The sequence below is a fragment of the Procambarus clarkii genome, chromosome 71 (genome assembly GCF_040958095.1).
Source record: "Procambarus clarkii isolate CNS0578487 chromosome 71, FALCON_Pclarkii_2.0, whole genome shotgun sequence".
NCBI lineage: Eukaryota > Metazoa > Arthropoda > Malacostraca > Decapoda > Cambaridae > Procambarus > Procambarus clarkii.
In genome coordinates this window covers 10,240,501-10,256,316 of record NC_091220.1, presented here as the reverse complement: position 1 = coordinate 10,256,316, position 15,816 = coordinate 10,240,501, and the positions used below count along the sequence as shown (strand labels likewise).

Sequence of the window (15,816 nt, the reverse complement as noted above, 5' to 3'; positions counted from 1 at the left end):
CTACAGTTAAGGAATTGCGCCCAGTAAATCCTCCCCGGCCAGGATACGAACCCATGACATAGCGCTCGCGGAACGCCAGGCGAGTGTCTTACCACTACACCACGGAGACTTCTTCTAATTTTATCTTCATAGCTTCCTTCCGTGTGCTTTAAACTCGCCCTGTATCTAATGCTACCCAATCCCCAAGAAATAATCCTCAAATTATGCTGCAACTGTTCATCATATCCCAATTTTACTATAATGTACCTACTAATTTTCTTACAATGCACATGTTGACTTTTTCAATTTTGCTTCAAATTACCTTCTTAAAATTATCTGTTAGAATAAGGACCTTCCCGAAACGCTATGAGTTTGTGGCTTTACAAGAATGTTAAAACATCAATGTTATGTACTCTCATAAACCCAATGTACCTTCTTGTATATATATATTTGTGCGCCCCTTGAGGGACTTGAAGTAGAGGGGGGGTAGAAATAGCCTAAGCTACTCTATCCCTTTGAGATGTATTTATTGCTTATCTCAATAAACATACTTGAACTTGAACTATTTGATATTCCAAGAGTGCGACTTAATCAAACTAGAAATGCTCTACAAATGCTCTAGAAACAAACAAACTAGAGATCAAACTAGAAATGCTCTACTGCACATTCTCTCATGTGTATTATACATATATAAAACGCTAAACTATAATGCCAATCCTGACCTCAAAAGCTTCATAGAAGGTTGTAACAGAACCCATGAGCACCACACCAGAAATAAATACAGTTTTGATATTCCTAGAGTACGACTTAATCAAACTAGAAATGCTCTACAAATCAAGGGGCCCAGAATGTGGAATGACCTTCCCAACCATGTTAAAGACTGTACCTCTCTCAACCAGTTTAAGTTAAAAGCGAAGCTATACCTAATAAATTCCCTGTAACCTACCTTACCCTTCTATTGTCAACCAATGTCTGTTTTTTTCTTTAAAGAGCGCTGTTTGTCGACATAATTGTATTTGTGCTGCTTTTTCATCTATGTTTTCATTTCTTGTTTTCATTCTACTCATTATGCTCAATTAGTATTAAGCTTTAGTCATTTAAGTTTATCATGCCCGAAACGCTTTGCGTAATAGTGGCTTTAGGCATTGTATGTACTAGCTCTACCTATAAGTCAACCAATCCTTGTAAAAATTTATTGTATGTATGTACCTTACCTAAATAAAATTGTATTGTATTGTATTGTATTGTATTGTATTGTATTGTATTGTATTGTATTGTATTGTATTGTATTGTATAAATAAATAAATAAATAAATAAATAAATAGTTGAAGAGGTGCTCTTTATGATTTTAGTTTACATAGCTAGTACATTCAACAATATATATTTTTTTAATTCGCTAAAAGTGAAATTCGGACGTAGTGTAAAAATTTACGAAATAATTATAAACATTTATAAATTTTATCATTGATCAAATTGATTAAGATTTAGATTAAGGACCTGCCCGTAACGCTGCGCGTACTAGTGGCTTTACAAGAATGTAATTACTATGCTATGTATCCTCACAATCCCAATATACCTTCTTGTATATATATATATAAATAAATAAATAAATTATAAAATGTATTGCTTCATGGGTCCATTATCTCTCCGCCACGCCGGAAATACTTAAATCTTTAAAAACGGGTTAAGTAACTTAGTCTACTGAACAATTACTTAATGGTTTAATTGTATACAATCCCTCATAAACCACCAGGAAAATATATTTTTAGTAAATAGAGTTAAATTACACGAGGACAATGCTCTATATGAATAAAATGTGTATATATATAATCTTTCTCTGTTTCCCCGGGTAATGTTTGACAGCGATAGGAATCAACAAACTGACTACTTATGTCACAATAGTTTAAACGAGGTGTCTACCCATATATTAACTATGAAATTGCTGTAATTAATGCCAGTGGTTGGGATAGCGGGTTGTAATGGTGAGGATAGTGAGTGTAGAGGGGTGAAATAATGAGTGATAGTCGAGTGTGTGGCGCGAGGCGGCGAGGAGCGGCCGTCGACGTGTTGTGTAGAGAACAGCTGTGTGGCCGCCGCTCTCCCCGCCTCGCCCCACCATGCTCAACTTTACCACTCTCCAATGGCTCCTCTCTCTCCTCGCGGTAACGCACGCACTCTACACTCTTAGTACAGTAGGGGGAAGGTCGGCTGGTGGTCCTGGGTGAGTGAGGGAGGTGAGTGTGGGTGGTGGTGGTTGGTGAGGCTGTCATCTGTGGCCGGGTGTCGAGCTGTCGGGACAACTCGCTCCACCTCTATCTCACTCCTGAATCATTATATTGTCGCTAATTACTCTACCACCACCATTCACACACCTCAGGTTGTCGTGTGTGGGTTGTGTGGAGCACAGCACAGTCGGGACAACTCGCCCCATCTCCCTCACTCGCCTGACCCATTATATTGCCGCTAATTACTCTACCACCACCATTGACACCTCTCGGGCTGGCTGGGCACGTTGCTTCTCAAACGTCTTGACTGTGTTTAGTCCAGAAATATTTTAATGACCAAGATCATATTCAAAACCAAGTTAACTTCTTAACTTCTTGTTTGGGTCTAAGCCCACATACTTAGGGCGTGATCCTTTTTTTTTTTTTTTAATGCTGGGATCTTTTGGCTCACTCGTTGCTGAGCCTTGTGGCTCACTCGTTGCTGAGCCTTGTGGCTCACTCGTTGCTGAGCCTTGTGGCTCACTCGTTGCTGAGCCTTGTGGCTCACTCGTTGCTGAGCCTTGTGGCTCACTCGTTGCTGAGCCTTGCGGCCCACTCGTTGCTGAGCCTTGCGGCTCACTCGTTGCTGAGCCTTGCGGCTCACTCGTTGCTGAGCCTTGTGGCTCACTCGTTGCTGAGCCTTGTGGCTCACTCGTTGCTGAGCCTTGTGGCTCACTCGTTGCTGAGCCTTGTGGCTCACTCATTGCTGAGCCTTGCGGCTCACTCGTTGCTGAGCCTTGCGGCCCACTCGTTGCTGAGCCTTGCGGCTCACTCGTTGCTGAGCCTTGCGGCCCACTCGTTGCTGAGCCTTGCGGCCCACTCGTTGCTGAGCCTTGCGGCCCCTCGTTGCTGAGCCTTGCGGCCCACTCGTTGCTGAGCCTTGCGGCCCACTTGTTGCTGAGCCTTGCGGCCCACTCGTTGCTGAGCCTTGCGGCCCACTCGTTGCTGAGCCTTGCGGCCCACTTGTTGCTGAGCCTTGAGGCCCCTCGTTGCTGAGCCTTGCGGCCCACTCGTTGCTGAGCCTTGCGGCCCACTTGTTGCTGAGCCTTGTGGCTCACTCGTTGCTGAGCCTTGCGGCCCACTCGTTGCTGAGCCTTGCGGCCCACTCGTTGCTGAGCCTTGCGGCTCACTCATTGCTGAGCCTTGCGGCCCACTCGTTGCTGAGCCTTGCGGCTCACTCGTTGCTGAGCCTTGCGGCCCACTCGTTGCTGAGCCTTGCGGCCCACTCGTTGCTGAGCCTTGCGGCCCACTCGTTGCTGAGCCTTGCGGCCCACTCGTTGCTGAGCCTTGCGGCCCACTCGTTGCTGAGCCTTGCGGCCCACTCGTTGCTGAGCCTTGAGGCCCCTCGTTGCTAAGCCTTGCGGCCCACTCGTTGCTGAGCCTTGCGGCTTGGTGCTTGTAATTGCTATGTCTTTCTGCATTTTTCACTTTGTTAGCCTTCCGGCTATTTTCCTTATACTGTGCCTTGCGACGTTTGTGGGAAAGTCGAGTATACCTCGGATATATACTGCACTTGACCGTTCCCCAGAATGCCACCCACAACAGTCTACTAACACCCAAGCTCCTAATTACTACTACCAGGAGCATAATAATAATAATGTTTGTTCAGGTAAAAGTACATACCTGTACATTCAAAATGAGTTGCAAACAGAATGTTGGATTTCTAGGTAGAGCTTGTACATACTATGCCTAAAGGCACTAATACGCACAGCGTTTCGGGCAACCAGGATATTTTAGACCAGGAACGAGGTCTTGGTAGTACTGTAGTTGAGTTTGTTCTCGACTCCCTGTCGGGAATCTTGGATTTGAATCGGGGATGGGACAGAAATGGTCGGGCACGTTTCCTATCACCTAATGCCTCTGTTTACCCAGCAGTAAATAGATACCTGGGAGTTAGGTAGCTATTGTGGGGAGGGTCAGTAGTTTGATCTTGCAGGGGGGGGGGAACCTTATTATATGTGCCTATCATCTATATACACAGTCTGCTTGTCCCTGACAAGATTAATTATTAAAGACCAGCAATATAGCACACCTGACAGCTGAGTGAACAGCGCTTCGGATTCGTAGTGCTGAGGTTCCGGGTTCCAATCCCCGGTGGAGGCGGAAACAAATGGGCAGTTAGTTTCTTTCACCCTGATGTGTTTGTTCACCTAGCAGTAAATAGGTACCTGGGAGTTAGACAGCTGCTACGGGCTGCTTCGTGGGTAACAAAAAGGAGGCCTGGTTGAGGACCGGGCCGTGGGGACGCTAAGCCCCGAAATCATCTCAAGATAACCTCAAGATAGTACACCATATAAATTTATTAGTTATAAAACAAACGACCATCGGTGGAAGACACGGGACGTTCGAACCTCATTTGATATAAAAAGCTCTATATGTGTATAAGCTATATATATATATGTACAGTACAAAAATGGAGAAGGCAATCTTACACAACAATTTATATCATCAAGAACAGTTAAAAATGAGGTAAGAAAAGCAAAAAAGAAATTAATATGTATAGCAGGGCAGGCAAAATTAAACCTCAAAAAGTTCTTTCACTAATGCGTGTATTGTACTTGATAAATGCGGTTATCATCGTGAATGATGATGACCAGGGAATGCGGTCATCGTCATACGATGATTTAAACAATTATTGAGTTTTACATGTATGATGCAAATATACAAATAATAGCTCTATGTGAATATAAATAAAGAGGAACAAGTGATAATCAGTGAAACGTGAGGATAACACAGGAAGCATCGGCAAAATAGAGCACCTGGTGTTGACAGACGCCAGAGAAGAAAATGCAGAATAGAACCAGTGAAGAGCAGAGGTGCCATAGGCACAATCAGAGAACACTGTATAAACATCAGAGGTCCACAGTTGCTCAACATCCTCCCAGCGAGTATAAGAAATACTGCCGGAACAACTGTGGACATCTTGCAAAGAAAACTAGATAGTTTTCTTCAAGAAGTGCCGGACCAACTGGGCTGTGGTGGATATGTGGGCCTGCAGGCTGGTCCAAGCCTGATGGACCCAGCTCTTGGAAGTCAAGCCTGGCCCTGGGCCCGGGCTTGGGGAGTAGTAGAACTCCCAGAACTCCATGCAGGTACAATCCAGGTAGGTTCACAGCCACCGCACACTCTTCCAGAGTAATTCCACCCAGTTAAACGATAAATATTCACTTATTTTCACATTTTTCTTACTTTTGCATACAAATTAATAATGAAAATTTTTATTTTTCCTTTTTTTCTTTCATGAAGGCAGCAGATATGACCATTTCTCCATAGCTGCTGTCCAATGGTTAAAGGGAAAAAAAAAAGTTAAGAAAATCTTTCAGTTAGATACTGCCTCTGTGTTACATCATGTAAGGGAAAATACATCACTTGAGTGAGCAACTTTACAGGGTCAAGACTGGTCCCTTTGAACAAGACTATGTAGTCTGCTATTTGAAGAAACTCTATTTAGCATGGAAATACACTATACAGCTTGCACATGCAGTTTGTTTAAATTTCTATATTACTGTACATGTTATAATATTAGATACAATTTCATTATTTTCTATTAAATGCATGTTTTAATGTAATTTGTGTTATGATCAATGGCCACCACTTGTCATCCAGTAACAGGACTGCAAAATCCAGTAATTCAGATCTCTCTTTTAATTTATCAAGAACTTGGACTCAATTTTGACCATATTATCCAAAGGGCCAGGTTACTGAGGTCTTAATTAACACGCTCCGAATTAGGAAGTTCTTACAGTGACTGACATCACTTTTTATTATCTTTTTATTTTCTGTGGCCCAGTCAAAGACTGTTGGTATCAGTAGTTTTTCAGTGTCTCCTGCTGGGGCAATTACACATACTGATTTTGGAGCTTATTCTCCATATTATACCGAGTGTCCATGCCATTGAAATCTTGGATTTTTTCATAAATGTCGAGTTTAGGAGTGAAAACCCAGGGTTGAGTACATGGATATGTTATCAATTTCTTTTTTAAAGTCTGCTATATTTGTGTTAGTATTCTTGATGTATTGTCAGAATTGTGGATGTCGTTCATAAAAGCTATTGAGGTTGGAGGCCTCTATTCCTAGTGCTCTGTCCTCTCCTTTCTCCCATTCTTGGGGGTTTTGGGGAGGGGAAGGGACTTGGGGATTGTGAGCTCCAACCCTGAACCGTTCAGCAGCAGGGGCATCTCTGGAATTTGGGGTTGCCTGAGGAGGGCAACCTATGATTATCTTTTGATCCACTTTTGGAATTTGGATCTTGAACCATAGGGTTTCTTGTGTGTTGATTTTTTCATACCCTTTATTCCAGTAAGAGTTGCATACCGCATCAGCTCTCCCTCAGGTGCATTGCCGAGTCTCGGTTTGTGGCTTGGATTATCCGCCCTCTTCCTCGCATTTGCACAGATATCTGCAGTCTCATCTGTTTCAAGTTTGGCCCAATGGGACTTGCATCGATCTCTACTCGGAACCACAATTTGTGCATCTCGATCCAATTTTGTTTGAGCTTGCATCCTCTTGTACTCCCAGGCTAATGTCTTAGATCTGAATTTTCTAATGTGTAGCAGGCAGTCCCTAATTTCTACGGACAAGTGGTAGCCTTTCTGTTGAATGCAGGGCCTTGAGTGGAAAGAAGCAGCTGCAGTTTTCCAGGTCTTTGTTGGGACTCTCCAATTGCTGCTATTAACAGTGCTCTGTTCACTTCTGTCCTTTCCTGTGATGTTGGGGATCTGCTTCATATCCGGGTGCTGAAGCTTCAAGCTTCATATCCGAGTCCTACAGCATTTAAGGTTTTCCGTCCGAGAGCACTTTGTTGTCCACTGTTGCAGCCACAAATGCTTTCCCAAGATGTTTGCCTCTCAGGAAGCAGTGACAGCCTTCTCTACTTGCCTAATTGTACTCCCCTAATTGTGCTTGCGGGGGTTGAGCTCTGACTCTTTGGTCCCGCCTCTCAACGACCAATCAACAGGTGTACAGGTTCCTGAGCCTATTGGGCTCCATCATATCTACACTTGAAACTGTGTATGGAGTCAGCCTCCACCACAGCCTAATGCATTCCATTTGTCAACCACTCTGACACTAAAAAAGTTTGTTCTAATATCTCTGTGGCTCATTTGGGCACTCAGTTTCCACCTGTGTCCCCTGGTGCGTGTGCCCCTTGTGTTAAATAACCTGTCTTTATCTACCCTATCAATTCCCTTGAGCATTTCCTCTGTGGTCCTCATTGTGTTAGTCCATCTAAAGAGGTTTGCTTGGTCATTGCCCTTGCTGTTAACTACCATATTTTCTCCTCCTTATTCCTGAAGGGAAAATTAGGCAAGTTCTGGTGACAGCCTTGGCTTGGGAAGTGGATGAGCTCCCAGGAACCAGTTCCAAGTATGATCCAGGTATGACCATGTGGGGTCGGCATTATTACTGTGCTGTTTCACTGATATATAATGTTCAGGAAGAAAGAACATGCTGTATCTTAAAGGAATTTAATTGTCTGTCTTGTAATTACTTGGCAGAAGTTGCTTGTCTACCTTCTCTGTTGCATTATTGCCATTAGAGCCTTGCCTGACCTTATGTGACTCGCTGTGTGTTGATACCCTAATTTTTTATTTTTTAAGGATGGCCAGGAAGTGTCTTCTCCTCCAGTAAAAGAAAAAAAAATATGGTAATGAGTGTGTGCAAAATTTCAGGCATTAATATGGCTAAAAATGAAAATGTAAGCCAAAATGTTTTGATTGTGTGGGCACCATTCACACCCCCTAAACTGCCAGTCTATTGCACACATGCTCTATTCACGCATTATAGCTAAATGCATACACATTTTTGTGTACATACAAAGCAAATTTTTCTGTTAATCTCTTAATAAAAATCAAATACTCTCTGCTCTGCCTGGAACGCTGTGCGTACTAGTGACTTTACAAGATTGTAAATACTATGCTATGTATTCTCACAAACCCAATGTACCTTCTTGTATATATAAATAAATAAAATAAAATAAAAATAAAATAAAATGATTAGCATATAATGCAATGTTTTATGTTTTCAGGTGGTTCTCCAGTTCAGAAAAATACAGGGAGGAGCTTTACAATTGGACAGTAGCAATTTTGACAGTATCATAGGTAGGTGGAATATCTCGTGTGTGTCTTTTTGCATTAGTTTTGCGGTTGAGGGGGTCCTTAAATATATGACTTATGAACACCCAATCTTACAAAAGGCCTCCCATTTTGACTTCTGAATCTACTATTAAACCAGCTTTGTCATCCCTTGTAATAGTGCTTGTAAAGGGAGCCGGTCGGCCGAGCGGACAGCACGCTGGACTTGTGATCCTGGGTTCGATCCCAGGCGCCGGCGAGAAACATTGGGCAGAGTTTCTTTCACCCTATGCCCCTGTTACCTAGCAGTAAATAGGTACCTGGGTGTTAGTCAGCTGTCACGGGCTGCTTCCTGGGGGTGGAGGCCTGGTCGAGGACCGGGCCGCGGGGACACTAAAAGCCCTGAAATCATCTCAAGATAACCTCAAGTGCTGCTATTATCTGTATGGCTATGTGGTGCTAAGATGGCATTGGTGGGTGCTGTGTTGCTGACCCACACTGCCTGTGGGGAGAACTGACTAGTGGGATTTTATTATTTAAATTACAGTACTATTATTAATTAATTTATTCAATGATTTATAATTTACTTTGTTACTAATTTATTTCTTAAGATAGCGGACTGTATGATACGATAGTGGACTGTATGATTCTAAATTTCCCACAAGTATCTTTCCTTCACAGGTTTGTGGGGAAGGGGGTACTTATATTATATGGAATCAAAATTAATCGATTGATATAAAATTTTTACTACCGATGGTTATTCTAAAATTTCATTAATGGTTAGTAATGAGTAAATGTTTGTCAGCTTAGCTGTTTTGTGGAATGTAGTCTGATTAACAAGCCATGGATACGTCCGAATCACTTCAACCAAATCTCCTTGTGGATCAGGCTATAATGGCATCATGGTGTGCCTCGTGTTCAGCCAGGTCATTTGCTATTACTATGCTTATTAATTTGTTGGAGTTCTATGGGCCTACCGGGAGCCACGAGCCAGAACCTGGCTCCCTCTAGAGAGGCAAGGGGAGCAATGGCCTATAGAAACCCCCGTGTGATTGGAAGCATTCTATGACTGCCATCGACCAGGTTAGGCACCCAGAAAGGTAGGCGTTCCAAAACAAGCCGCTATTCTGGTGAAAATTGCAACCAAAAGCCGAACAAGTGGATAGAACTCCCCAAACAAAAACGAGCAAACTAGTATGACGTCACACGTCACCGCGCCGCTGTCTGCACAGCTCTCCCCTCCCCGGGATGGGGAAGGGATAGACCCACCGCGCCGGCGATCCACACCCCAGTTCTTGAAGCTGATGCTATCAGCTCGGTTGTGTGCTCTGGCTCCAGTCTTTTTGTGGCGCTGTGCCTTGTGTGTGGTGACTGTACTCCAGGAGTGCCTTGGCGCCTACCCGAGCCCTCGCTTGATGTGTTCGTGGACATGTCGTCTCTTGGCTGGGGCTTTGTGACCAGTGCTCACCAGGCCGGCCAGGGACGGTGTGGTCCATCCTTCCGTCGAGCCCACAGCACTGTGCGGGAGTTTGCGGCAGTGTGGTTTGCTCTTCAGAGGGAGGCTTCGAGTCTCCCGTGAGTCGACGATCCGGCTCCATTCGGACTGCTTCCCGGTGGTTCATTGTCTGAACTGGGGGGGGGGGGAGTGGGATTGATGCGGTCCTTGATGGACGGTCGACGCCGACTCCTTCCGTTGGCTTTGCCAGACGTTCAGACACCTTGAGGTGGACCTCTTCGCGTCGGCGTGGTTGCAGCGCCTTACCCTGTATGTGGCTCCCTTTCCCGACTGCAAGGCCGTTGGGGTTGATGCCTTTCTGCAGGACTGGTCGAGGTGGAAGTTCCTGTACCTCTTTCCTCCGGTTCAGCTGTTGCTCCGGGTCCTGACTCGCTTGGAGACTTACCAGGGGCGAGTTGTCCTCTTGGCCCTGTCGTGGCCGGCCCAGCCGAGGTTTCAGGCGCTGCTTGCTCGGTGTTCAAACCCGGAGGTTTTTCTGCGGCTCCGCCTCTTCCAGCAGATCGGACCTGTACGTCACGTGGCTGGTTCGATCTTCTCCTCCAGTCTTCGCGTATGGTATTTTTGACTCGCGTTTATCATCATCTCTTTGGTGATCAGGATGCTTCCTTATTAGTGTCCCACCTGCGGGCTTCGTCTCGGTGGCAGTATGAAATTTCCTGGCGGTTCTTCCGGTTCTTCTTAAGTCTTCATCGCTGTACTTCACTTTCTGTTAGGGTGGTGTTGTCCTTTCTCTCTTGGTTGTTCCAGGACCGTCTCCTTATGCCTAACACTGACGCCTCATATCGTGCGGCGCTGGCAGAGCCACTTCAGCTTGCTTTCGGTATTGATGTCACATCTGTGCCGTTTCCCAAGCTGTCTCGGGCGTTGTTTCACCTCCGTCCTGCTCATGCGCCGCCTGAGCCGTCCTGGTCTTTGGACAGAGTGCTCTCTTTTCTTTCTTCTCCTCGTTTTGTTGTGGCCCCTTCTGTTCCGGATTGTTTTTCGAAGGCTTTTCCTGTTGGCATTGGCCTCTGGGGGTTGGGTTGGGGAGCTTCATGCTCTCTTCTGGCGCAGAGGTTTCTGCTCCTTCGGTCAGGGAGATCGGTTTGTTCGTTTGCAGCCTTCTTCTTTTCTGGCGAAGACTGAGATTGCTGCTTTCCGGAGGGGTCCCTGGGTTGTTGATGTTTGGTTGGTTAGGCCAGGGGTGCATCATGTTTTATGTCCAGTTGCGGCTCTCCGCCATTATTTGCGCGCCACGGCTTCTGTGTCCGTGGACGCGCTTTGGGTTGATCCGGTTTCCTTCTTTCCTGTTCGAGGGTGCAGGTCTCCCAGGTCGTCCGTAGGGTTATTAAGGCTAGCCAGCCTGCGGTCTATCCCTGTGCCCATGATGTCCGCAAGTTCGCGACTCTTGCCGCCATCTTTGGCAATATGTCCTGGGCTGACATTCGGGCGCGGGGATTTTGGCGGTTGAACAGGGTCCTGGCTGCTCGTTACCTTGTAAATGTTCCTGGGCCCAGTCGGGCCTGTGTCGCTTTGGGTTGGCAGATGCAGCCAGTTGTCTCGGCTTCGGGTTGAGGAGTGAGCAACAGGGAAGAAGGGACGACCTGGCCTCCCGGGTAAGTCCCTATCTTTTCCTCTGTTGGTAGTTAGCTCCAGGGAGCTGTAGGGGCTCCCCCCAGAAAACCAACATTGAATGTAATGAAATGCCATTTTCTGGGTGAGACCCGGAGGCTCCCCAGCATCCCTCCCTCCCCCCGGTTGGCATTTTTTTTTTTTTTTTTTTGAGTGCTTTGACATCCAGCCGCTGAACTGGGGTGTGGATCGCCAGCACAATGGGTCTAGGGCTACCCCTTCCCCCTCCCCCTCCCGGGGAGGGGGGGGAGCTGCGCAGACAGCAGTGTGACGACTGGTGACGTCATACTAGTTTGCTCGTTTTTGTTTGGGGAGTTCTATCCACTCGTTCGGCTTTTGGTTGCAATTTTCACCCCTTGCCTCTTGGGGGGGGCCAGGTTCTGGCTCGTAGTCCCCTGTAGGCCCATAAGAACTCCATACACATGACTGATGCCAAAGTCTCTGACATTAGCATATCAGCCTAGTAAGCTCTGGGAAGCCTCCGGGACTCGCCCAGAAAATGGCGTTTCATTACATTCAACGCTGGTTTTTTGTGCATAGGCAGATATGATCATTTCTCCATAGACACTGTCTAACTGACAAAATTTATACAGTATATAATATTTCCTAATACACTAAAAATTCTGATTATATTCAGATGTTGGTAAATATCATAACTAAATAATTGAATATATTTTAAAAGAATTTAGAATGTGCAGTAATTAGTATTGTCAGGTATATAGATTATGGTGTGGTGGGTGTGCGAAGGTTCTGACTCAGGATTAATTGTAGGGGTCGTTTAATCAGTAGTGTTTCATAAACTTTATTTATTATTGGTGTGTAAACATTAAACAAATGTAAAAACTTGAAATTCAAGACCCATAGAGCCCAGGTGAATGGAATTGAACAAATGTGTATAGTACTTTCATCTGATGGTATAAAGCACTTCAATAATTTCAGAACAGGTCAAGAACCATTTAGTCTGACTATGAAGATGCACTATATTGTAATACTGTGTTTTAATGTGTATTACTTAATGATGTCATTATTTCTCTTGCAGGTAGTAATGAACTGGTCTTTATAAATTTTTATGCAGACTGGTGTCGTTTTAGTAACATATTAGCACCCACATGGGACGAGACTGCCGATAAGGTTCGAGAAGCATTCCCAGACAATGGTCGAGTTGTCATTGGAAAAGTTGACTGTGATGCAGAATGTGAGTATTTTTGCATGTTTCTGTGTGCTTATTAGAATCCTAATCAACTTGGCTATTCCCAGATAGTGATTGCAAAATATAGTTTCAAAGGGTTCAAAAAGGAGCTATTTCACATGATGACAAATGCAAAGAGGGGATTTTAGTGTAAAAATTTCTCTCTTAATTTAGTACTGTTGTCCCATGGTATAACAACATGCATTGTACTATGTATGTTGTCAATATCATATCAGGACTCACTGCTGCTGTAGTGGTCTCCAATGGTGCTGTTCAGTAGTGAATTTGATGATATGGGTTCGTATCCTGGCCGTGGAGGATTTACTGGGTGCAAATCCTTAACTGTAGCCTCTGTTTAACTCAACAGTAAAATGAGTACTTGGATGTAAAAACGATTCTTCGCGGCGGGGATCGTATTCCAGGGACCTGCCCGAAACGCTACGCGTACTAGTGGCTGTACAAGAATGTAACAACTCTTGTATATATCTCAAAAAAAAAAAAAATATGTGTATATGTTTATGCCTTGTTTCACCACCAACAGCAACTGTTCCCGATGTGCTAGTTGAAATATTTCGATTGGCTAATTTCTTGTGATGCTAACTTCATAGTGTAGGTGACTTTAACACCAATTTTTCTTGACACGATGCTCCATTAACCACTGCACTGCTTGGTCTTAAAATATGATAAACCCGTGGTCCATAGAAAATAAATTATTTCCAAATAATGATTTTATCTTCTATTGTTAAAATGCAGTCTCTGATCAGGGGAAACTAAAAAAAAAATTGTATTTGACATACTTTAGCCGCGATGGAGCTGGGAAGTTGAGCATATTATGGGCGCTGAGTGATGGAGCGCTCAAGGTCACATGGCCCCGCCACCCAGGGGGGGGGGGGGCGGCAGTTTCCGTGAATATAATGTTTCACAATTACTTGTATTTTGATGTTTCTCATTTGTTTCTTCTTTTTTTTCATAATATTATTGAAAAGTATGTAATTTATGGAATTTATATAGTTCAATGTGGGGAACATCGCTATGCTCAAAATTATGGGGCTCATATATGTGACACATATTATATTCTACGATCAATCAAACAGTGTTTTTTTGCTGTTATTACACTATATACACACAATGTATATACCTATCTACATATATGTTGACAATAATGAACCACTAAGTTGGTATGGTGAGTCCAGACATCAAGAGTGGGCTGCCACACCCAGCCAGCCAGCCCTCCCTCCCTCCCTCCTTCAACAACTAACTTGCCAATTTTACTCCTTCCACAATACTGTTTGTGGTGTTATTACACTATATCCACACGTTATATATAAGTATCCACATGTTTTATTCACCATAACTATAACTAAGCTGGTATGGTGCCCAAACAACATAGTGGCAACAAAATGCTGTATAACAAGTCACACAGCAGCCAGCAGACGATACTAGGAGACGTCACCAACTCTCCCTCCCTCCCTCACCAAGATTACGTCTCCCATCATACTATGCACAGCGCTGATTCTCACCACAATCCTGTTGTTATCAGAATCCTGGTCACTAAATCCTGTAAATGATTAATTTTCTGCAAGTTTATTTTGTAAAGGGACATGAAAAGTCACTTGAAGATTCCTAGATGAACGAAATAATGGCAGTGTGCTGTGGCTGGCGCTGTGAACATTTTGAACAACATTTATTAACTGATATCTGAACATTGTACACAGTCATATCACAGTTGGGGTCTTCTGTAATACTATCATGGCTAAATAATAGCAGTTACATATATATTTGGACTTTTTAGGTGATGCTGTGGTCACAAGCTGAACAGCAGTGCTGTTACCTTATTCTGCGTGCGCCAGCCTTGGTTGCTTACTTGGTACTAAGGCTCTCGCACCTGGGAATGTTGCCCACGATTTTTTTTTTTAAATGGTGACTGTTTACGAGAGCCCTGTGGGAGTTGATGTGAACCCCATGTAGCTGTGGGGGTTTGAATGCTACGCTATACCTACGAGTACCCTGAGGTGCCTTGCGCACCACTGATCTAGCACCTCAAGGCGTGTTGTGCAGTGCAGTGGTTAAACCTACTTTATTCATTCATTGATGCTGAAAATGTGTATAATCCTGCTTTCAGTGATAAATTTAATATTAACTTTAGCTTTCTGTCATGGTATGGGGGGAGGAAGGTTTCATAACGATAGGGGTGCCTGACAGCCGGATGGACAGCGTTTCGGATTCGTAGTCCTGAGGTTCCGGGTTCGATCCCCGATGGAGGCGGAGACAAATGGGCAAAATGTTCTTTCACCCTGATGCCCCTGTTACCTAGCAGTAAATAGGTACCTGGGGGTTAGACAGCTGTTACGGGCTGCTTCCTAGGGAGAGTGTGTAACAAAAAGGAAGCTTGGTCGAGGACTGGGTCGCGGGGACACTAAGCCCCGAAATCATCTCAAGATAACCTCAAGAAGATGATTATTTCCTTATTGATGATGATCTAATTGGTGACATATGTGGCATAAGACAATCAGTGATGGTGACATCATGTATTCATCTTGCTTGTGGGGGCTGAACTTCAGCGGTTGTAGTCCGTCTTTGGCATCCCCTCTGGCATTGCCACTTTCACTTACAAGTTGCTGCTGCCAGTGAATACAGAAACCTCCCTAGAACAGTTCTAAACTGGGAGATGACCACTGTTGCAGACCTGGATAACTTTGTCCGTGCTTAATGGAAAACTTGATATTTCAATTGTCTGCAATACTCTCATGTAATTTGCATCAGAACAGTCTAAATACCTTTTCTAAGGGAAGCCCCCTACAACTCCCCGGAGCTATCCAGGCCGATATGGATATCCCTAACTTTGGCATCAATTGATGTGGGTGGAGTTCTAGGCCTACCGGGGACCACAAGCCAGAACCTGGCCCCCTCAGAGAGGCATGAGGAACAATGGCCTATAAAAATGATTTTAAATAAATGTGATTTTGGAGCATTCTGTATCTGCCATCGACCAGGACAGGCACCCAGAAAGGTAAGCAAACTCCTATTCTGGCGACACCAACAAAAATAACCAAACAAGTGGACAGAACTCCCCTAAATGAAAACGAGCAAACGAGCATGACCTCACACAAGCTGCACCGCATGTCTGCACAGCTCCCCCCTCCCCAGGAGGGGGAAGGGGGGGAGCTGAGATTGCTGGACCCCCCC

General features: G+C 44.6%; 1 protein-coding gene across 1 annotated transcript in view; it reads left to right on the top strand.

Annotated features, from left to right (window-relative positions):
- Positions 1-1,987: 1,987 nt before the first annotated feature.
- ERp44 (Endoplasmic reticulum protein 44) overlaps positions 1,988-15,816 on the top strand; it is a 61,006-nt gene continuing 47,177 nt past the window's right edge. The window contains exons 1-3 of the mRNA XM_069311963.1: positions 1,988-2,141; positions 8,269-8,345; positions 12,485-12,636. Of these exons, the coding sequence (XP_069168064.1) occupies positions 2,097-2,141; positions 8,269-8,345; positions 12,485-12,636 (274 nt within the window). The 5' untranslated portion in view covers positions 1,988-2,096. The remainder of the gene's footprint in view (positions 2,142-8,268; positions 8,346-12,484; positions 12,637-15,816) is intronic.